Source organism: Hesperophylax consimilis, chromosome 10 (assembly GCF_061612785.1).
Source record: "Hesperophylax consimilis isolate HC1 chromosome 10, BYU_Hcon_1.0, whole genome shotgun sequence".
In the NCBI taxonomy this organism is placed as follows: Eukaryota; Metazoa; Arthropoda; class Insecta; order Trichoptera; family Limnephilidae; genus Hesperophylax; species Hesperophylax consimilis.
In genome coordinates this window covers 23,858,324-23,882,079 of record NC_142845.1, presented here as the reverse complement: position 1 = coordinate 23,882,079, position 23,756 = coordinate 23,858,324, and the positions used below count along the sequence as shown (strand labels likewise).

The 23,756-nt window shown below is 34.9% G+C and overlaps 2 protein-coding genes across 2 annotated transcripts; both read right to left on the bottom strand.

Annotated features, from left to right (window-relative positions):
* Positions 1–1,846: 1,846 nt before the first annotated feature.
* Positions 1,847–13,343, bottom strand: lwr (ubiquitin conjugating enzyme lesswright). Its single transcript, XM_089636172.1, has 4 exons — positions 13,120–13,343; positions 12,759–12,842; positions 6,671–6,933; positions 1,847–3,318 (listed from the first exon to the last, which is right to left on the bottom strand). Exons 1-4 carry the CDS (start codon positions 13,183–13,185, stop codon positions 3,252–3,254), a joined length of 480 nt encoding a protein of 159 aa, XP_089492298.1. The 5' UTR covers positions 13,186–13,343; the 3' UTR covers positions 1,847–3,251.
* Positions 13,344–14,984: 1,641 nt separating this feature from the next.
* On the bottom strand, positions 14,985–17,067 carry LOC149420479 (uncharacterized). Its single transcript, XM_089636171.1, has 2 exons — positions 16,594–17,067; positions 14,985–15,568 (listed from the first exon to the last, which is right to left on the bottom strand). The coding sequence occupies exons 1-2, from the start codon at positions 17,065–17,067 to the stop codon at positions 15,131–15,133; spliced, it is 912 nt and encodes a 303-aa protein (XP_089492297.1). The 3' UTR covers positions 14,985–15,130.
* Positions 17,068–23,756: the final 6,689 nt, after the last annotated feature.

Here is a 23,756-nt window from a genome sequence, read left to right as displayed (position 1 = left end):
ATTTACCCACCTCACTCATTTGGAGCATAGTAACGTAACCCAATTTGAAGGCGGTTCAGTTTTTTAACTGTCTTTAAGAACATTCCGATCCTCCACAGAAAAGTCCCACAATGCACAGCGCTGCAAGCTATTGCCTTACTTCAGCGAACTTTATTTTTCTGTGCAGGGTCTGGTTATTTCAATGTGCGCTCTTCGGTGTTTAAAGTAAGAATGATGTTGCAGATTATTCAAGCATTCTCGAACCCTCCTGGTGCCAAAAATATGGTCACATGGTTTGCCTCCACCTCGTCGCAGTGATACCCGGATTTTTTTTTTTTTTGTGCATTACAGATTGATGCAATCCTACTACAATACACATGAAATATACAAAGCTTTAAATGAAACATTTTAAAATAACCGATATTTTAGAGTTCTTGCCTAAAATGACTTTAGAAATCTTCAAAGCCAATGTTGAAAATGTTAGGAGACCTAGAGGTATCATTTAGCAGCACCATATCTCTTGTCATGCTATGCTGGGCCATAACGTCCGTTCTTCCGTGTGGAATACAGAGCAAGTCATGGCGTCGACCCTGACGGTAGTTGTTCGGTACAAACAATTTATAGTATTCCAAGAGGTATAGAGGTATGGGCTGTCAATGTAATAGTTCATGATTTTAAAAGCTGTTACTTGAAGGGTCCCATTTCTCCTAGATTGGAGACTTTCGTAGTGCGTTTCGGAGAGCAAATCTATGTGATGAATAGATCGTGGGTATTCACCATGCGTTCTCATATAAAGATATCTTAGAATTTTTTTTTTAATTTGTTGTAATAATTCTATGTATTTTTGCTGGTATGGGACCCAGACAACAGAAGAATATTCTAATTTAGATCGTACAAGGCAGTTGAACATCGATGTCATTGCTTCGGGCTTGGAGAATCGTTTGCTTATTCATATCACAAATACAATAAGTTTATAACAAGATGATACCAAACCCACTATATGATCTGAAAAAGTAAGTTTGGGATCAAATGTAACCCCAAGGTCCCTTATGGATTTTACTGATGACATAAAATTATATACAATTCTGTATTATTATACTATGGTGACTTTAAAAAAAAAAAAAAAATAATGAACCAGCAACAATTTTTTGTCATAAATACTATTTAACTCTAAATAGTATAAAAAATTCTGACGACCGATATGTACCATCAGTATATACCGTACCATCCAATTAAGATTTGGCTTAAGTGATAGCGGTGTTCACTCATTTTAGTCTCTGGAGAGGAAGCATACATAATTATATATATTTTTAAATAGATGTATGCTATACTTATTGTGAAAAAAACTTTTGTTTTTCACATTTTGATTTTTAAAATTAATTTAGATTCCATTTGCGAAAAAACACAAATAAAATACAATTTAATTTTCCCAATGTTGTTTTCAGTCAGTGACCGTAAGGTGCCGAGCAAGGGAGCCATTCTCGCTCTGCTAAATAGGTTGTTAATAGTACAGTGCCCAATTGTACTTCAACGGTAGACACAAGGTTTACAAAAACCTCTTTCCAAAACATTACAACAAATATGTTCTCAGACAATAATAAATACTTAGGACCCTAATATGTTTTTTTAATCAACAGCTTACTATCATGTCTTTCAATTGAAATAAAGGCGTGTCTCCTGTGGAAAAATGTTTTGTTGACAAATATAAAACTTTGGAGCAGGGTTCACATGTTTTGTTTTCTCAGCAAAGCAGAGATATTAATTAATAAATCAAAACTTACAGTTGATAGTAAATTAGCCACTATTGAAAGACTTCGGGAGAATACAATGAAAATGCTTGTGTAGAAAATTTTAAAGTATAATTTATTTTTAAATGAATACTTAAATAATTAAATTTTATAAAAATAACGTTATCCTACTTCTCGTGGTCGTCTTTTGGGCAGCAATTAATCTCGACGGAAGTACGAGAGGCCAGCATTGACACCCAACAGACAACAGCCAGAAACTCAGAATCACCAATGTGAAAAACAGAAAATGAAGCTGTTGGTTACATAACTCTGACAAACAATTTCCAGTATGGTGGGATGCTACAACCAAGGAATTTCTGGAATCAATATTGTCTTGGTTTCCCTTTGGAAATTGTTTGAAAAATGAAATAAACTCAGTGAGAATGAATACAGAATAGAATCATCTGAAAACATTCAATATTGATACACAAATTAAGCAATAACTAAGCCCCAGTTCATTCAATCGTTTAGTGGGAGCTTGGCTTGCGTTCTTTACACATGTTATGGAATGTGACAATTGTTTGTAATTCGTCACAGTGTTCAAAGTACTAATACCTTAAATAATAATAATGAAGATGAAATAAAATGCAGATTTTAAATTCAAATGGTTCGTAATGGAGAAGAATAATAATAAACTAGTAATAATAAATTGAAAGGAGCAGAGCCAAAACTGCAGGAGTTCAAAGTCAATTGAGAGATCATACAAAACAAGAATCGTATAGATTAATTTAAATGTAATTTATAATCGTCGCAAATATACAAACTTTGCAGAACAAGGACGATGTAAAATATTGATCAATGTAATCAATCAAAAGAAAAATACAGTGCTACAACTGAGATTGCCTGATGTGAAATTGGAAATTAAAAAACATCAATGTACACCTTTTATATTTTTTTGTAACACTTGTACTGCACCACGGGCAATCTATCAATGACGAGAATATCCATTAAGTTAAGGATAAATCTGTAGAATTGGTATATCCCATATGTATGCAAATTTCACATCCAATCGATCATTCAATCAACAATATGCATTATTAAAGGCCTTCTGATTTAAGAACTTGTCCTTTGAGATAATAATAAAATAATCCAAGCTAAAAGTAGCAACATTTGGATGAAAGAAATACCTGCAAGCTGTTGGACGTAACGAGCTTCAACTAATATTAGGTCTATTAAAAATAAATTTGAAGGTCTACAACGCACATGTTAATTTAAATGTCACATTAAAAACTATGTAAACACCTGTGAGAAGTCACATAAGTTAAATATCTATTAATTATATTATTATAAATGATTATAGATAATGTTTAATGAAATTAAATAAAACAACACGGACCTTTCCTGACGACTACATACACTTGGTAGTAGAGAATATGTTTGCTGCTAGCTCTGATAGTTATTTATATTCGACCATTTAGAACCAAATAGTTCACCTGCCCACACAAACATTGAGTTTCATTGTTATTGATTATTGTAGATGAAGTCCTATTCTGTGGCCGCCATGGCTCTGGCCTGTGCACGGACGCGCTTGTCGTATTCCAGTCTGTTTTGGCTGTAACAAATAAAAATAATATCACGAATAAATGTATGATACATATCAATAAATGAGTGATATAATGAATAAATTAATGATATCATGAATAAATGAACGGTATTATGAATAAAGGAATGATATCATGAATAAATTAATGATAACATGAATAAATTAATGATAACATGAATAAATGAATGATATCATGAATAAATTAATGATAACATGAATAAATTAATGATAACATGAATAAATGAATGATATCATGAATAAATTAATAATATCCTAATTATTGTTATTTGTTTTTAGGGTGTTATGCCGTGTTGCGCTGACTCCTTTAGGGTTCCTCCTGAGAGGGTTGGAGCTGGTAACACGGTATCACATCCTCATACATAAGCTCACATTTCACCACAACCTAAAATAACACATCTGCCCTGATGATGGACACTGCAATGCTGTCCGAAACGTTGGCTAAAGAAGGAGTTAGCGCAACACGGCATAACACCCCAAAAACAAATAACAATATTACTTTTGGCCGTTAAAATCTTAAATCATATTTAATAATATCCTAGTTTAAGAGGTTACCCGTAGATGACAATAAACTGTTGATAATGCAGGGATTGAGTCAATAATAAATACTAATGCAACCATAAGGTCAAGGTCCAGATTAAGTCCTAGCCATCAAATCTCATTGCATCTATCACAATAGAGTCCAAAGTGTTTTGTTGACCCAGAGTTTTATTTATGAGACATGAGACAAACCCGGAGTTGCAGCACACTAAACCATACATACAAATGTTGAAGCAACAACTATCAATTACTCTGGCAATTACTACATAACTAGAAAGGATGGAATGTTGCACACTACTTGTTCAGCCACATTTATACACAAGTGAGAAGAAAAAAAACTTCTTTACGAGTCTGAATGTCTCAGCAAAATATCATTAATTTTGTTGCTTGCCACAATTACAATATAAACAAACAAATAAATTTGTTTGAAACCACTTTATTTTAATATGTAAAGGTTTTTAGGTTATTTTTAGAATCTTATTTAGAAATAAACCTCAACAATATTTTTTTTACTACATATATGAAATGTTCAACATGAATCGGTTATAGCGACTAAACATTATGATTTTTTTCAAAAGAAGCAAACACATTGTGACTTGAAATTTTAAATAAATTAAATGAAAATACTGGTTTTAAATTAAAAAAAAAAAAAAAAGTGACCTAAAACCAAGTATTTTCATTTCATTTATTTAAATATTATGAATTTGTAATGTGGAGAAAAGTATCAATTCACAAACGATGCATTGAATTGGCTTATTACCAATCAATACGAATCAAACTATTTAATTATTATTGAAGACAATTTTAGCGGTTCCTAAATGAAAATTTGAAACAGAAAAAGATACGGTCACACCTAGGACTCGAACCCAGGATCCTTGCCTTACCCGTGCCCCGGCAAGGCCAGGGGTTCGAGTCCTAGGTGTGACTGTATCTTTTTTTGTTTTTTCTGTTTCAAATTTTCGTTTAGGAATCGCTAATATTGTCTTCAATAATTAAATATTACAATTTGAGGTTTTACTTTTTTTTTTTAGTTATTCCAAAAATAAAATATGAATCAAACTCACTGAGGTAACTAATTAACCATTTCTCCTCTCTTCTTCATCGATAGACCTCCACTAATCAAACCTTGAGATCCATATTAGAACATTCAATCAAATCGATGGAATCATTTAAACTTCATAACTCGCTAATTCAATCACAATCTCATATCTTCTTGTGTAAACAGGACCAGCCTAAATATCTTTGTATCTACATCTGAGTCATATCGTCTGTGAAGTTCAATACCGCAGAAGAACCATTTGTAAAAATGTTCAAGAGGGAAAAACTATCTAGGATTACATATACGCGCTCTTTCTTGCTTATGTACTTGGGGATGGTCCATTCACGGTATTGAATTTAACCGAGTACAAGCAGTCTACTGGTGAATTTCGAAGATTGAAAGCACCAATCCATAGGGCTTGTGCAGTTCAACTGAAATGACCAAAAAAAACGTATTTAGAAATTATTGGCTCATACGCTGTATTGAACTTACGTAGATGATATATTCCGAGGTGTTCTTTTTTCCACCCATCAGTTTTACGCATATTTCCCAAAGAACCCAAGCATCCATTATCTACTATAATTCATTACTTGACAAAAGAGCGCAAAACATACACAAGAAAAAATTAAAGCACTGCAAATGACGAAAAACATATCTGTACTATCATTAATATCTTACAAATCAGATGTTATCAAAACTAATCAAGTTTGCCAAAGCATATCTGATTTATGCAGTTAAAATTTTTAATATGTATATAATTTTAATATATATACAGATAATAATAATATGTATGTATTGGAAAGAGACATTGTATTTCGCCGAGAATATTGAATATGAAAAAGACCAAAGTGCAAAATGTTTTGGGGAACACAATGATCACCTCTGTGGCAGAGCGGTGAGCTCCCTAGTTCCGTATCCAGAGGTTGTGGGTTTGAAGCTCCACAAAGGAAATAAACTAACACAAATATTTTTGCACCTGGTACCAGAGAGGAAGATACCTAGTATTTTAGTATCTCACATAGTGAGAGACTAAAATTCAGAAAATAAAAATTGCTCCAAATGGTTTACTACGTTTAGTTATCAGATCTGAATAACCAAGTACTTGAATTATCCACTTCCTTCTGCCTAATAGCATTCTCCAAAAGGGGGATTCCATAGTCCCACTGTCTGAAAAGAAGACAAATAAAACAGAGGATGGACCATCACAAAACTGTCTTATTCTAGTTTGACATGATCTAACTCAAGTATTTATGCAATTCACACGAACGTGAGATATCTTACAAGGACCTCCTCTGACTTCTTCTTCCATTCACTTGTGAGTCACACATTCTCCATTCATCTATTCTTAATGCATTACATGAACCCTGTTTTTGTAAGGGTGCTCATAAACTGGACAAAATTTCCACAAGCCACGAATTACAGGAAAGGAACAAAGCAACTGCATGCGGAGTGTCACGTCATTTGCGGTTGTTTCGTTACAATGCGCAACTCGGCTTGAAAATAATATAAATATAATGTGTGATGTTTTCCTACGACTTCTGTGACTTCTTCCATTCACTTGTGCGTCACACATTCTCCTGAACCCTGTTAGAGTAATAATACATTACGAGCAGTGGCGGCTCGTGACTTTTGGGTGTACTAAAGTGCTAATATTAAAAAAAAAAATCAGTCTTTGAGACTTGTAGATGGAAACACATTCATTTGTAGGCAGTTTGTGGAGGGAGTGTGTATGGCAAATGTTAGCGTATTAATACAAATTCTCACCAGTAAATAGTGTAGGCCTCAGCTTGAGCGGGGTCCTTGATATTGGGCTCGTTGAGGAGATCCTGGATCCCGAGCAGGATCTGCTTGATGGTGATAGCGGGCCGCCAGTCCTTCTCCTCGTCCAACAGCGAAAGGCACACGGTGCCCGAGGGGTACACATTAGGGTGGAACAGCGGGGGCTCGAACTTGCACTTGGGTGGGCTGGAGGGGTAGTCGTCCTTGAAGATCATGCGCAGCTTGTACGAACCTCCCTCCCAAGGGGTCTGGAATTGCAATGAAGGCGACTTTAATACAAACTACGCAACTGTTAAAAAGTAACACCCCTGTACACAGTTAGCTTAATCACATATTTTCCAATGTTCTTCATTTCACTAACTTGGCACTTACCTGGTTAACACAAGGCCATTCATTGCTCTATGACAAAATATATGCTGTGCACAGTTTTACAAATTCGGTTACTATAATTGACATTTTCAATGGAATATTTGAAAATGCCAATTATAGTAACATCTTCCGATGATTTGTATGGCCAATTTAATAAAAGAGCATACAAATTCCTTACCTCCATAGCTATTTGTATTTAAAATGATTTTTCATGCAATATATTTTAATGGTTCGCTTTTCTCAGGGTGGGCATAGCTTTTCAATTCAATTCAATTTGTTTATTCCTTTAAAATTACATTTTAATAAGTATCTAAGTACATTTGTAAAATCGTATTACATAATAAATAAGCAGTGTATCAACTATACCAGCATCAATAGAGCTTGGGCTTTCACAGGCATGACCATTGGCAAGTTAGTCCTGCAGGCCGGGAGAAAAAACAGTCTATGCTGTCGGTGAGGAGATAACCATCAGGAACATAGAGACCAATACTCTCCATGATAGTCGGATTTTCAAATCATCCACGAATCAGTTTGAAGAAGTGTGATACAATATGCACATCTCTACTGACCCGTAGATGATTCATACCGAGCATGACCAAGAGAAAGTCAGTAGGATAGAGCCACGGGTAGTAGCCATACTCCCTCAGGTAGAGGAATCTCAGAAATTTCTTCTGCACTCTCTCCAACATAAGGGAATACTTCACCTGATGTGGGCTCCAAACCACCGACCCACTCTCAAGTCTACTCCTAACCAACGCAATGTATAGCACTGTGAGAACCCGGGTGTCTCTAAAATTCCTCGCAGTGCGTAGGATGAAGCCCAGCATTTTCAGTGAAACACTACACATCATATCGATATGAGCATGAAATATCAGCCTACTATCAAACATGATGCCAAGATCTTTCATGGTGGAGACACGTTTTAAACTTCGGCCATTTATGGTATACCAGTAAAACCAAGTATGACATGACCTAATAAAAGAAAGAATGAAACATTTAATTCAATCTGATTCCGTTTACTCCAGTCAACAATTCAATCAATGTCCAATTGGAGTCGAATGCAGTCTTCTAATGTTTGAATTTCCAAGAATAGTTTTAGGTCATCAGCAAAAAGAAGTGACATGGAATGCAGAATATTTTCTGTAATATCGTTAATAAAAATCAGAAAGAGGAGCAGTCCTAAATTAGAGCACTGAGGAACGCCCGAGCACAGGGAATAATTTTTATAAGAATATTCCATGTGATACAAATTGCTTATGTAGTTGACAATTTATTTAATAATATGTCATGGTTTACGGCAGGGGTTCCCAACCCCGCAAAGATTCGTATGTGCCCGCCAATATTCGACAGTGAAAGAATTTTTTCATTATCATTAATTAAAAATATGAATTATTTTTATTTATTTGTTAGAGTTTTAATTTTTTTGAGTGCCTAGGTTTATTAAATATGTTCGTATGTTTGCGATATTTTATGTATGAGTGGTTCCTTTGCTGACAGTACTTGTCGCAACTTGTGTAGCGGCGAACCAGACTGCACTCTTCACGGTAGCCTGGAACGGGGAGTTCTATTTGCACATCAATCCTTGTACACGCAAAAAACCCGAAGTGAACGAACACCACAAACTGAGCCGATGAACAACGTAGGCGCCAAAACAAGTGGCACATGACTCTGACAACTCTGTCTGTCAGTGAAAGTAATAAGTATGGCCTCGACAGCCAAACTGACAGTAGTCACGTGCTCGTACCGTCCCGATTGCTTCGGCGATCATCAGTTCACTTCGGGTTTTCGGCATGTACAAGGAGTGATGTGCAAATAGCATTCCCCACCTGGAACCGCGTTGTTGTCATTATGATTGCTGCCCCATTCGGGTCGCGACAGTTAGCTAGGAGACATCTTCGACTGACGAAACACGAATTAGGAGTTTTGATATTCCTTCTGAAAATTTTTAACGAGCTAAAAACAAGGTGCGTAATCTATTATGATTGTGGGGATAGTGATAGTCCTTGTTAAAAAACATTTATGCATATCATGTAGAACAGATGTGCGCTATAAAATTGATATTATATTGTAGTTCAATTACATGAAAATACGAAATGAAAATTACATGATAAAAAAGCGGCATATGCGAATCATTGTTTTCAAACATGAATTTAATAAAATCACGATATAGATCTCCATGAGCATCTTTATTTTTTTTTTTATATATAATTTGTACATTTATTTATAACAATTACAGGTAATAAAGCCTAAGACGTTATAATTGTACCATTTATGCAGTGTATATGCAATGCCAAAAATCTCGCAAATGCGCTATAGGACACAAAAAAAAAATCTAATTTTTTATCTACCGCATTCAAAAAGTACGTAGCTCTCCCTACAGGTGAGTTCATTAATAAATTAGTGCGGCTTGCTCTACTATATAGAAGATTGTGATGACGTCCTCGAGAGTGAGACTCTGGTACAAAAAAATTTAATTGGGCCAGTATCTCATTATTAGATAAGTGACCGTTTATTAGTTGGAAAAAATATTTAAGCAAAGCAATACCTCTACGTGTCTCTAGGGAGTGGTAATTGGTCATGCCTAATATATAAATCGATGGGTAAAGCCAAGGGTAACGTCCATAGAGCCGCGAGAATAAAAACCTTAAAAATTTTTTATGGACTCTTTCAATGCGTAAAGTGTATGTTAATTCATGTGGAGCCCAGATGATCGAGTTTGATTCAAGTACACTTAGGACTAGTGTGTTATATAATAACGTCAGTGTTTTTGTGTTACGAAACGGATATGAGTTTCTAATTACGAAGCCGAGAAGCCTGTATGCTCTGCTTATTAAATCATCGATGTGTTGGTGAAAAGTTAGTTTGCTGTCGTAAATAACTCCTAGGTCTTTGATTTGGTTTAGGTGTTGGAGAATAATTTCATTGATTGTATATTCAAATACATGCGGTTTCTTTGATCTTGTATACGAGACGATATTGCACTTGGGTGTACTGAAGTTCAAGCCATTTATTTTGGCCCAGTTTGAGACGCAGTCAATATCACATTGAAGGAGAATACAGTCAAGATGATTTTTTATTGAGCGATATAGTTTCAAGTCATTTATGATTGTTTGCTAACAGGATTATCGTCATACTCTCCTAATTATGAGGCACTGGCCAATGTATGCAATGATAATATATGCAATGCCAAAGATCACATTGACATTATATTTATGATATTTTTTTATAAAATGTTTTCTTTGTAATTGTGTTTTTTGTTTACGTTTTGTAAATACATTTCTCTGAGTTTATGCAATTTCAATAATAATTTTAGTATTTTTAAACATCTTCGTTTATTATTTATTAATAAATTATGAATTTAAGAAAATAAATTATGGGAAAATGAGAAGTTTGTCGATTAAAAATAGGTGGTGCCTGCCACCCTACCAATATTTTAGAACGTGCTCTAGAGTACAAAAAGGTTGGGAACCCCTGGTTTACGGTATCAAATGCCTTTGAGAAATCATTGTATGAGCATTCTACTCGGTAGCCTCTATCTAAAGATTTGGAAACATAATCCGATAGTACCAGTAGGTTGGTGTCTGTTGATTGGCCTTTTCTAAACCCATGCTGTTCCGATATTAAGAACGGCTCTACTTGAAACAGCACGTGTTTATAAAGTATCGATTCAAATAACTTAGCCGGGGCGGAAAGTATTGCCACCGGCCTGAAATTTTCGACAGATATCTTTGATCCACTTTTGAAAATTGGACAAATTTTTGAGACATTCCAGGAATCAGGAAATATACCATTTTCTAAAAATAGGTTGAACATAAAGCTTTGTGGCATTTTAAAAATTTAAAAAAAAAGACTGGAAGAAAGTCTGGCCTAAGTGAATGTGTATGTTTCATGTTATTAATCGAAGAATTAACATCTGATTTGTCTATTTGACTTCTAACAATGTTTTAGGCTCCTTTCACATTCATCTTTGCAGCAGTAATGGGATTTAGTAATGGAGGCTCATTCCTATTCATATTCTCATTCCATGATTGGAAATGAGTTGCAAATGCTTTGGCTACATCCGCTCCTCTAACTTCCCGGTTCACCATGCATCATGATGTCTGTTATACCACCATCCTTGCACAGTGATTTTACATAGTCCCAAAATGCCTTAGGATCATGCTTGATATCACTCTCTATTGAATTGACATACGTACGGTATGCTATATGAACATTTCTTCTAACAACTGCTGTGAGTTTACTGACCATTTCAAACTCACTTTTGAGCCTTTATGGAGTGTACGTCAATGATGGGAGGGGCAGTGATGAGTAGTAACTAAACTGTTTACTAAACATTAAATGGACAGTACGATGAGTGGTAAGTTATCGTCAAATACCCCACCGACGCTGTGAGCGCACATTGCAGTTCGGTAGGGACTAGAGTCGTAACGACTTGACATGTTTGGACACGCACATTCGACATAATCAAGTTTTACTAAATAATATAAGAGTTTACTAAATCGCTTGTTTGGACGAAACTTATCACTTTTCTGATGACAGTGATTTACTTACTAGAGATAACCGTCTTGTGTGAACCATCTTACATAATATGGTAATCCTAACTGTGCAACTGTTAAAAAGGTAGCATCCCTTTATGCAAGGTAGCTTAACCTTTGGAATGCCGAGCTCCAGCGATCTAATACCGCTGTAGTGTGCAGAGAATATAAATCCCGCCAACAGAAAGTATGTAATTCAGATTACCGTATGGTTATGCCGGAACTCAAAGGATAAAAATTGTTCGTATCCAATTGGTACTTTTATGTTCCTCAAGTCACAAACTTTGCATTTATGCAGAACCAGTAAATTAACATTTTAGATCAGGTTCTTATATTTGTACATTCCGGAATAATTCACATGATATTGAGTTTAGGTACCCATGATCAAAAACTCAGTGACCGGATAGCTCATTAAAATGACAATTCAACACACCTTTAAAAAGTGATATAAAGTCATGAAAAGTGATGGAAGCAAAAGCTAGGTTAAATAGTTTACGTAGGTCATGTTAAAAAGTTTTTTTTTACAATAACTTCACACAGGGGCCCTGCGGAAAACAATTTCCCCCAGAGCCTGTCTTCTTTGGGGATGCCGTATTGAGGGTTTTTGCGAGGAGAGGGAGGAAACACAGAGGCCGGCAAATCGTTCCACATCCGATCGGTTGAACTCAAGAATGAGTCTTATAAACGACTCATTATCAAAAGACAAATGCCAACCGCGTACATATGTTTGGTGTTTCCCGACTGTGCAAGATGCTTCTCATTATAATTCAAGGAATTCAAACTATTTTAAAAATATTCTGGAATACAATGAAAAAAAAATTGAAATGGGTCGCAGTCATAGAAAGTAAGTATGTTAAACTAAATACTGTTTGAAATGCTATTCAAAAGACATGACACTTCACCAATAAACTTTGTATTTGACAGAAACACTGACACAAAACACTTCAAATCAAAACTCACATATTACAGATTGCAATTGCACTTGCAACGAAAAACATGACAATAACAAAAATGACAATTTCAAAGAATGTTCACTTATGAAGTCTAGGAACATAATAGTGCCTGGCAAGATAATTTTTTAGAACATAAATAAAACACTGTTGGTATGCAATAATTATTATAAACATTTTTGATAATCAAGTCTACTAGAAAAAAATATAGGTACTAACCGATTTTTTCCCGGGTATCGCACACTCCCATGTCATAAGATTCAGGCTACCATCCGTATTCTTCATGGGTCTTGCTACGAAACCCTGAAAATAGAAAAATATATGACCGTTACGGATTGGCATATTATAAATCACATGTCAATTGCAAAAAATCAATCACAACATAAAATAAAATACCGGAAAATGAATAGTCTTTTTGAATACAAGAGAAAGAATCATTGATAGCACTGACATGTTTGTTATCAAAATGTAGCGAAAATAAATTGTGTTCTCAGATAAAATGTTTGTTTCCTATTCAAGGGGCCCACTTAAAAAAAATTGGCAAATGAGGTTATATGGAAGTATTCTGCTGGTAACTTACAAATGGGTGATCTTTGCGCCAGGCCTTCCTTTCTTCGGCGAGACGTCCACTCGCAATTCCCGACATTTTGTAATGATAACCGAAAAGGAAACGGGTACCAAATATACGAGTTTACACTTTAACTGTGTTTTGTTGAATGTTTTAAGAAGTATTCCCTAGAAAACTAGGCAAACATAAAACCTAGAAATTTCTGGCGCGTCCGCGTACCGAGTCAATTAAAAAACTATTTTGTTAGGTGTTCTCATTTCCGGTCAAGTGAACAACTCAGTTATTGACATTCCTCACCGGAAAATAAAAATACATTTTCTGTTCTTATTTAAATCAAAACATTTTTTATGAATTTTTATTTTAATACTGACAAGAACGTTTTTATAAAAGATATACTTATTTTTTTTATATAATTAATAAAACGGAAACGTACTATAGTGACATCTAGTGTCTACAACTGTATACTCGCTCCATAAAAGTCTATGGTTATGGGGTTAGAAGTGGTACCATAAACTATAATTAAAATCTATACAAACAATCTGATTTGCAGAATCCAGCTTGCTGGGTTCTGCAAATCGGATCGTGTCTAGGTAAAGCCGCCAACCGAATTATTATTATACTGCTGCCGGGACGTTGTAACAGGATAACCTCTAACTTACCCACATCAAATCTAAACGAAAATTACACTAAATTGAAGCGAGCGTAGACAAAAACACCCGATTTCTCGGGGAGCGTTCCTTGCGATTGTAAGTGATCTATAAATTTACTATTGTGGATATTTTTCCTAAGAAATTTGTAGCTGAATATTTTTTTAACGTAATTATTATTTTACAAAAATGAATTAGGTATTCATGATAAATAGAGAGGCTTAAATTATTTAATAATACATGCATTGTACTTATTACCAATATATACAGGATGTTATAGCATCTACCCAAAGTATTAACCAGCGATTACTGAGCATATTTTGAATAAAACACGCAGATGGATTACTCAAAGACGAAAGCACAAATCAAAAAAGTTTTACCATAAAATTTACTCAAAATGCAATGTAGATTTACCGGTTTCCCGTTTCTATATAAAAAAAATTGTTTTCAAATTGCAAGTAATTTGAATTTTATCATTGCATTCGCAACACAATACTGGGTCACGAGTGGTTCTGCATTCTCATTAGCTGCCTTTATACAGTCGCTCTATCGCGCATTCTCAGGAGCGTACAGGATTGCGTATTGGTAAGCCTGTGCGCGCAATCGTGCGCGATCACTTTTTGTTAGTTTTGAAGCTTAACATTCATTCGCGCGCGATTACATGTGTACGTTACATGTGAACGGAAAGAGCGAACGTGTAAAGACTAATCATGCGCGATAGACCGCGTGGAACTGGCGCGTGTTGGAGTGTGTGCAATTTACAAAGTTTTACTCAAGTTCGCGTACACTCAGTATAGTGCGACGGAGCAAAATGGATAGAAGAAAAAGAAATATCATGGCACAAGTCATGATATTTGCTGGTGTTAGCCTACTCAAAAAGAAGAAGAAACGATCTGTATGGGTTAAGAAATACAGACAGCAATATTGTCATATGCCACTGATTGAAGAATTACGTGAAAATTATCCGGACGATTTCAAGAATTATTTGCGTATGGATGATCAGTTATTTAGTATGTTGTTAGATAAAATCAAACATAAAATATCAAGGCAAGACACCATTATGAGAGAGAGTATTAGTGCAGAAGCACGATTAGCAGCAACTCTTCGATATCTCGCCACAGGACGCTCATTTGAAGATTTGAAATTCAGTACCGGTATATCTGCTCCATCTCTTTCTTCAATAATACCAGAAACGTGTCGAGCTATTTATGAATGTTTAAGGGTGGATTATTTAAAGGTAAGTAACTTTATTATTGTTATAAATAAAAATCTAAATAATCAGTCCTGTATATCTTTAATCATCATCCAAATTATAGTTTTACATAGTATTTTTTATTGAGATTAATTGTGATTCATTTGAGATACATATCAGATTGTCATTGGTACGTATCAGTAGAAGATTCGTAAAAAGTTCTCAGGCTTGTTTCTTCCTGATTTTGGTAGATGCCTTCTAATATAGACTGTGATACGTCTGAACTAATCGATGAAGTCCTGTGCAAGTCAGCAGAAGACGGTGTTCGAATGGTCTTATTACAATAATTGTCGCATATGTCAGTTTCTTCCGTCAACTTTTTCAGCAACCCTTTGCGTAAAATATTATTTATTAAGGATTCCGCATAAATTGCCTGCACCGGATCCATTTTAGTTAATTTTTTGGCCATATTCATTCCGGCGACTTCGAACTCCGAAAACTCCTTGCTATTTGATTTGAGAGTATCTGCACAGACTTTAAAGAATTCGGCCTGGTAGTTGTTTGTAGCTTTTCTTTTATTTCTACGCGGTGTCGAGTCCCATCCAGTAGGAGCAGCATCATTCTAAAAATATAAGACAAAAAACATATTATAATTTCATTTTCAGATGCCGTCTACGAAGGAAGAATGGATCAAGATAGCAAAAGAATTTGAAGTGAAATGGCAATTCATCAACTGCGGAGGTGCCATGGATGGCAAGCACATTCGCATTGTGCCTTTGCCGGGTTCCGGAGCTGTGTACTATAATTACAAACACTTCTATAGCATCGTATTGATGGCTTTAGTTGGTCCAAACTATGAGTTTCTTTATGTTGACGTGGGTAAAAATGGAAGAGTATCCGATGGAGGAGTCTTAGAGCAAACAGAATTTTATCATAAACTGCAAATGGGCGATCTCAATTTTCCAGAAAATTGTGATACCGTAAATAACTTGAACTTTGTCTTTCTGGGTGATGAAGCGTTTGGATTAGAACCTAATTTTCTCAAACCATATTCTCAGAGAGAACTAGATTACGAAAAAAGGATTTATAATTACAGACTGTCAAGGGCCCGTAACGTAGTTGAAAATGCATTTGGAATCATTTCAGCTAGGTTTAGGTTATTACAAACAGCAATAAATATAAAAAACCACAAAAGTATTTGTTACGTCGTCCTTGCTATTTGCACTTTACACAATTTTTTGTGTAAACGAAGTAACACATATCCTATTTCTAATTACCCACGAGACGAGATTACTACAGACTCTCAACAAAATTCTGTTCCATTGATCAATCTTCAAAGACGTGCCCACACACAGATCACTTCGGAAGCTAAACGAAACAGAGAACAATATAAAACATACTTTAATACAGATGGGAGTGTTGAGTGGCAAGATCGTATGGTTAATAGTGGAAGAACTTAAAAACAGAAAATATAATGTAAAGGTTGTCGGACCTTCTCTTAAAGTTGCGTGTGTGTGTGTCTTTGTGTGCGACAACCAATAGGGTTAAGTAACGTGAGTTCTTAAACGGTCATAATGTTTTAACTGTACTATTGGATATATTTAAATGTATAATAATAATAAATAAAAATAAATTAAATTTACTTACGACTTGAGTTTGCTGTCCAATTTCACCAACGCCACTTTCTGTTATTCCGCCTTCGTTGGTCGAAATAATATTTTCCTCAACAGCTCTGTTTTCATCAACTGGATCATCCTCAATGTTAGATATACTGTCAGTAGGTAGTTCTTGGTCCTTAGTGAACAGCAAATGATCATAGTACCAAAGCGAGGATTTGTACACTTCATCTGTTCCTTTTCCACTGCGGTGGCTGTTTTGAACTTTCTTTAGTTCCTTTCGAAAAGAGCCTCTTAGACTTTGTAGTTTTTTGACCACAAAATCTCGATTGGCATCAGGAAATCCTTTCTCTTTACAAAAGTCGATTATTTTGATGTAAGCTTCCTCCTTAAGATTTTTGTTTTTATAATGTTCCGACTTAATTTTCCATAGGCAAGGAAAAGACTTATATAACTCAAGTAACTCTATTATTAATTTTTTACTCCACGTGCGTATGTCCGCCATCTTGCGTGCGCGAAAGAACTGTACGTGTAAAGCAAACTCGAACCACGCGATTGCGTCAAATACTGATGAACGCAATTGCACGGTCTATCCCTTCCGAATCCCTCATCTTTACACGCGCATTCTTTCGCGCACTATTGCTGTTTCACGCGCGACAGAGCGACTGTATAAAGGCAGCTAATGACTCGGGTGCACCAGCATTATCATTGCACCCGGATTTTTGAGACACATGGTCTGCCATTAGGATTTTGTAACTGTACTCGTTATTATTTCATTGGAATTATTTCCTTCAAAATTGATTTCCTTCAAGAGTGAATTTGCGCATGAGGTCACAAGATCTAATAATGATTGCATTCGGAACACGCTAATGGTTTTCCTTCAATTTCGCAGCCTGTGAGTCGGCAACTAATTGTTTTTTACACTTCTTGGAATGCGAGGAGTGTTCTTTACTGAGTTTAAAGTTCCACATCTCAAAGCTTACATCTGCATGTGAGTTCACACCCGCATGCTTTAATAAATTATCGTTACATTCGGCGATTCGTTTAAGAACGAATATTCAGATCTTGGGCAGAAAAGCTCAAAATTAGACAGCGCTGCAAATCTTTGCCTTAATAACAAAATTTTACTTTTCTGTGTACGTACGAGTGAAATCATTCTTGAATCCTTCTGGTTTCAAAAAAGTCTTGTCTCCAGCGACAAAATTTAATAAAAAGTTCCAACATTGATCGAAGGAAAACAAAAAAAACATTGTGGCCCAGACATAAGCAACCACAAAAAGTATACTTGTTGTTACCGGAAGAGACACGCCTTTGCTACGACTTGTTTTGTTTCTACGATCTAGTTTAAACATTTTTTTTAAAATAATGTATATTGGTAGAATTGAAAACAAGAGAGAACTAGCAGAACGAAATAAAATTCTATGCGTGGGACGGGAACTTGAGAGAAATGGAGGAACTAAGCTTTGATAACAATTTGAGAGAATTTGAAAGTAATAACAACATTATTTGTTAATGTGTACGTTTATTTACTTATATATCTACAAAGAAACTAACGTTAAACTAATCTTAATTAATAATTACTATAAAAAAATTGTGTATGAAAATGTGCCCCATCCCCCGGGGTTAAATGAAAAAAGAACCAGGGACACAATGGGGTACTAATTATTGTCACAATTTACAGATCCATTTTTTATAAATGTCACAAGAACACCAGTCTTCCCTAAACTTGAGGAGTATAAACCATGGCAATACAAGCAGGCCTCGTCTACTTCTTCAGATTCAATTACTATTCTTTTTTGTTTATTTATCTTTTTCATTGGTTTGTGTTTCTTCTCTTTACCTTTACACGTTAGCTTTCGCTAAGTTTTTTCATCTTTCACTTCCATTATATTTTTTGTCTTTTTAATTGATTCTTCTAATCCATTCTACCCCATTGTGCCCCGGCAAAATATTCTTTAAAACACTAGTATTATGGCCGTTATATTTGTTGGCCTTTAGTTATCAGTAGAATTTTAGTAAATACCCTATACTATGAATAATACAGGATGCAGCAAAACTGACAGTTCAACTTTGAAGGGCCGATACTCATTGTGTCGGGTGGGTCGTTCCATTTTCAGTCGTTACCATGGTTTGGTCCGGATAACACCGGGCCTTCGCCGTCCACACGTTTTTTAAAAATGGGCGTCCTCCCGGATACAATTTGCGACTTCTTCCTGTGGGGCTACCTTAAGGAAAATATTTTAAAACATCGGTCTCTAACCTTGGAAGAACTCAATGATAGGGAGGAAATCGCCGTTATATCCATCGAGATGTGCCAAAATACAGCCGAAAACTTCAGAAATCGTATTCATCAATGCATCACTGCAGAGGGCCTTCATCTTTCTGATATCACCTTCAGGACTTGAAGCATAAAACGACGTATTATACCGAATAAAATAAAATAATCTCCATTTCTGTAGGATGAACCGTTTTTTTTAATAGCCCTTCAAAACTGCACTGTCTGTTATTGCTCTGTTTGTTTTGCCGCACCCTGTACTTTACAATTTCTGAAGTTTACCATACATTCTGCTGGCAACACCAGTGTCTTCGTCATAAGTTGTGCGCCTAGGTTTTCTCTCATACATTTGTATGGATTTCATGTGACATTTTATTGTTTATTTTACGCTTATAGAAATCGAAAAATTAGATAAACCACATACGACCTTATTACATTTTTTGCTAATGCATGAACAGATGCATTGGTGTTTAAAAAGGAAATTAAATACTTTCATAATTGCAAAAAAAATTACAAAACGATTTCAATGTATTTAATATTATATTAATATTAATTTATATATCTTTAATTCCAATATATACGATAATTTAATAGTGATACAAAATCATATAATCCGGGCCGCTTCAAGATCCACATTAATAAATCCTTTCCTACAGCCCCTACCTTAACTCGCCTCACAAGGCTGCCCAACTAGGTGGCGTCTTAGTTCCCCTACCTTTACACTGTATTAATCAACATTACGATGATTGATAACTTCAAATTGAACACAGAATGCTTACATGGAACTAATACAACTTTTCTGAATTAACCTGAGATTTTTTTATGTATTTATTGCATCTCACTATACATAAAACAATTTTTTTTCACATAAAAATCAACCTCACTAGGACTAAGCCTGTATCGAGGTTAACAATCTACATTTGAGTGAAGCAAAAATAAGAGTAACCACAAACCTAAAGTAATTCTGCATACAAACACAAAATATTTCAAAATTAAAGAAAAATATGTATTAGATGTGTTACCACATTGGTAATTTGACGGTATATTGTAACAATATTTGAACCACAACTAATCATTAATCATTATTCAAAAGAAGGAGCAAAGTAGATAATAAAGACAGATAGGGTGACATTCAGTGTTTAGCAAATGGGACTTATATAAAATCTTATTATTTAAGAAAGGACGAGGATGAAAAAATATTAAGACAATCGTCTGTCAATACAAAATTCCTTAATTAACTTTTTAAATTTAACTAAGGAATTGGTAGACTTAATATGATTTGGAAGAATATTAAATATAAGTGGTGCCTGATATAAATAGTTTCTTTGACCAAAATAAGTTTTAGTATGTACCGCCACAAAGTTCAATGTAAAGATAATTCTAGTTGTCCGCGTTTGTTGTGTTCTTTCAGCAAATTTCGACTAAAAGTATTTTGGTGATATATAGCTGTTTTATACTCATGACATTTTTTTTTGTACATCACTTTAAGGATCAATTTTTGAGTAATATTTACTGGTTAAACATTGGACTTTAGACATGATCCCCAGCATACTATGTTATAAGAAAGTCGAGACTGGACTAAGGCAAAATAGACAGTTTTTAATTTCTCTTTGTCCAATATGTGTCGAAGTTCTTTAAAAATAAATGTAAGTCTCCTGATATTCTTTGTTAACATATCGATTTGGTCATTCCATCTTAAAAGATTATAAATCTTTACACCTAGATAAATGATACAATCTACACTTTCCAAGGGGTGGCAATTACAATTTAGCCGACAATTATGTATAATTAGATTATGAGTGTCAGAAGACTGACTTTTTGATGATATACTAAATGTCACATATTTAGTTTTTATTATATTCAAAGTTAAGATGTTATTATTCAGCCAACTCTTTACTGCTCTTAATCCTAAGTCACATTTGTTAAAAGCATATCTCCATGTTTTACCCTCAAATATTAAAGCAGTATCGTCTGCGAAACTAACAATGTTACCTGGAATATCTAAATTACACAAATCATTAATGTACATTAAAAACAATATTGGTCCAAGCACACTACCTTGCGGAACCCCAAATGAGATTGGTTTACAATTGCTTAAATGATTATTTATCTCTACTTGTTGCGTTTTATCACTTAGATAGGATGTAAACCAGCCTAGTGCTTTGAAGGTACACCCACCCTGTCCCACCCCGGTATAGGTGACTTATGGTCACCCCTTCGGAGCTCTCGCATGAATCTAATTTTTTTGAATAAACGGCTCTACAATTTATATAAATGAAGCTAGGCCTTCAATGTCCCAGCCTAGTGCTGTACTATGAATGTCAAGAGAAGATTTTTTTTGAGGAGTAATAATGGGACACCGTATCATATGCCTTTGATAGATCTAAGAACACAGCCAAAGCTTTGTTTCCATAGTCCAACGAACTAGTGACTTTGGACAGTATATATATTTTTTAAATATGATTTTATTTTCTAGGATTTAACGAAATCATTTCACCAAATAAATAACCTGTCAACTTGCCTGTTTTGGCATCTTGAAAAATGACTCGAGTCAAAAGTGTTTTTGTTGTTTGTTCGTAAACTGAACCACGGAATCTACTATTTAAAACATTTTTATATAAATACTTTTATCGATATTGATCAAAATACAAATTAGAAAGCGCGAAACACCACCACCAAGTAATAAATAAATTAAATTTTCCGCCATTGAAAGAAATGTCAACAGTACACTTCTAGCGACTAGAGTAGTTGATATTGCCACTATTTCATTGGAATTTGACGCATTATTAATATTACACGGAATTTGTTTTCGGTCAAACAAACCAGTAATGTTATTTTCAGAATAAAGTATAGTGTAATTACTTTAGTGTCGCAGAGCAAAAATTATAATTTGAAAGCTTTTTGCTGACATTTGGTAAAATCCAAACTAAGTGCACTCTCATAATAACTACGGCCACTCCGTATAACACAGCACAAGCAGCACGCAGTGAAGTTACTTTATATAATGCGAATTAGTTTGCGTAAACTTGAACAATATTTTGTTTGCGATTTAGGAATGATTTTAATCGTTTAGATACAAATATTTTACAAAACGAATAGACTAGCTCCACCAAGAAACAAGCAATTGAAAAACTCATTCCGTAACTCCACATTAAAAGCGGCCCGTATAATTTGATAGAATGTTGAACCGCATCTCCTTTTAGAATTCCTCTCTCGAAATCAACGTAGTTTCTTTCAGAAGTATTAGTCAAGGATTCACTCCATTTCTTTTGCAATCCACTTTGGTATAACAGTGAAATGTAGTAATTGATTACAAATAAATATGGCGTATTCTTACTGAAGGGCCAACCGTGAAAAGCAGGGAGCATGTTGTCTTTCGTAACTCGAATTTTTGAGAGTTCTTCACCGTTCATTATTTTAGGACAATTGCTATTAACTGCCCGCTGTATGGCAGTTTGCTCCTCAATCAGTAGCGTGTCGCTGTTCATTGATTTCTTGAGGACGTTGCAGATGCTGAGATTTTTATATGTCCTCTTAGAAAGTTCTTGCAGAACTATGTCATCTGATTGCTGAAGTATTTCTATTAGTAGGGAGCCGTCGAGCTGAAAGCAGAAAGCACACATTTTATTTCTGTCAGGCCTCTGGCATTGACATTTTTTTTCTTAAAGATGCTATCGGAAATTCGGAGAATTTGAATGTACGAGTATTTCCGCATCAAAATCAGTTCCAAATAAATGGGATATTTATGAAAGCATCCGAAAACTAAAAATTGTATTTGAAACGTGATGAAGTACGCTTTCAAATTTGATTATTAGAAATAAACGTATAATGTTTGAAATATTAAAATTTTTAATATTTCAAATTAAACTAAAATCGAGAGCGACAGTGAACGGTGAGCGGTGGTGGGGGTCCCGTACCCCCACCACCAAATGATTACGGTTTTTCGTGACGGTCATGCATGAGTCGGTTTTACTCCGGTCTTCGAAAATGCATGACGCGCGTAAAGAAGTTTCACTTCAAAAAAACACATTTCATCAAAAAAGTATAATACATATTAAAGCCACCACAATCTTTAATCGTTTCATAATTCAAAATTTGATCATTTTTTCCCAAATTGCGTCGGAACCCCTTGTGAGGTGTTTATTCTAATTCTTCTGTGGGTAATATGATGTAATGTGTAATAGTTGTTTATTTGCAAAACAGAACAAATTTGAGATGTTAATGACCAATTATTTTCTGATTAGTTTTGCCTAGTAATGTCTGAAGTAAGTGCATGTGTTCAAAGCGCTAGTAGATTTTGTTATATCATTCCGAATTATTAGTAAGTAGTGCGAAAGTTAAATAGTTGGGTTGAAACCTTTTGAGACTCATGAATGGACCGTTAGTACTTGATAGTTGTTCAATAAATGAAACATTTTGTATATATTTGCACATGCACATGCGTGATATTGGGCTCCGAATGTCAACATTTACGTTCGTACATCTTTGAACTCTGATGTCCAGTAGGGTGCATAGAGTTTTGAATCAGCGTTGGCAGAGTAGAAAACAGAAAATACATTAAAAATACTTACCACAGTCCTTCCTTAGTACAAATTTTTGCTCAGAACGGCTAAGCTGGCGATTCAAAATCGTTTGTCTATTTATATTGCAAGCCTATTACTATGCATAAAATTTCGATTTTTTCTGCTAAATATACACAGACAATATTTTGAAAGAAAGTTAATGTTTAATAAAATCATTATTTAATTATTAAAGTGGTGATAATTACAAGAGGTACCTAAAGATGGCACTGATTGTTATATTTGTTGGCCGTTGCAATTATATGTTCTGAAAAGCTCTGCCCATTTGGACGCTAAAACAAACGAGTAATCTATAGAATGCGCACACTGCACACATGTATTTTTTGTGTAGTCTAAATT

What these genes read in the sequence shown, in the direction of transcription:
- lwr (XM_089636172.1), bottom strand. Translation starts at nt 13,185, where the DNA reads ATGTCGGGAATTGCGAGTGGACGTCTCGCCGAAGAAAGGAAGGCCTGG. An exon ending in GGCGCAAAGATCACCCATTT is followed by an intron (nt 12,843 to 13,119) that starts GTAAGTTACCAG and finishes TTCTATTTTCAG; the next exon opens with GGTTTCGTAGCAAGACCCAT. An exon ending in CGATACCCGGGAAAAAATCG is followed by an intron (nt 6,934 to 12,758) that starts GTTAGTACCTAT and finishes TTGCAATTCCAG; the next exon opens with ACCCCTTGGGAGGGAGGTTC.
- LOC149420479 (XM_089636171.1), bottom strand. Translation starts at nt 17,067, where the DNA reads ATGGCGGACATACGCACGTGGAGTAAAAAATTAATAATAGAGTTACTT. An exon ending in TTGGACAGCAAACTCAAGTC is followed by an intron (nt 15,569 to 16,593) that starts GTAAGTAAATTT and finishes TTATATTTTTAG; the next exon opens with AATGATGCTGCTCCTACTGG.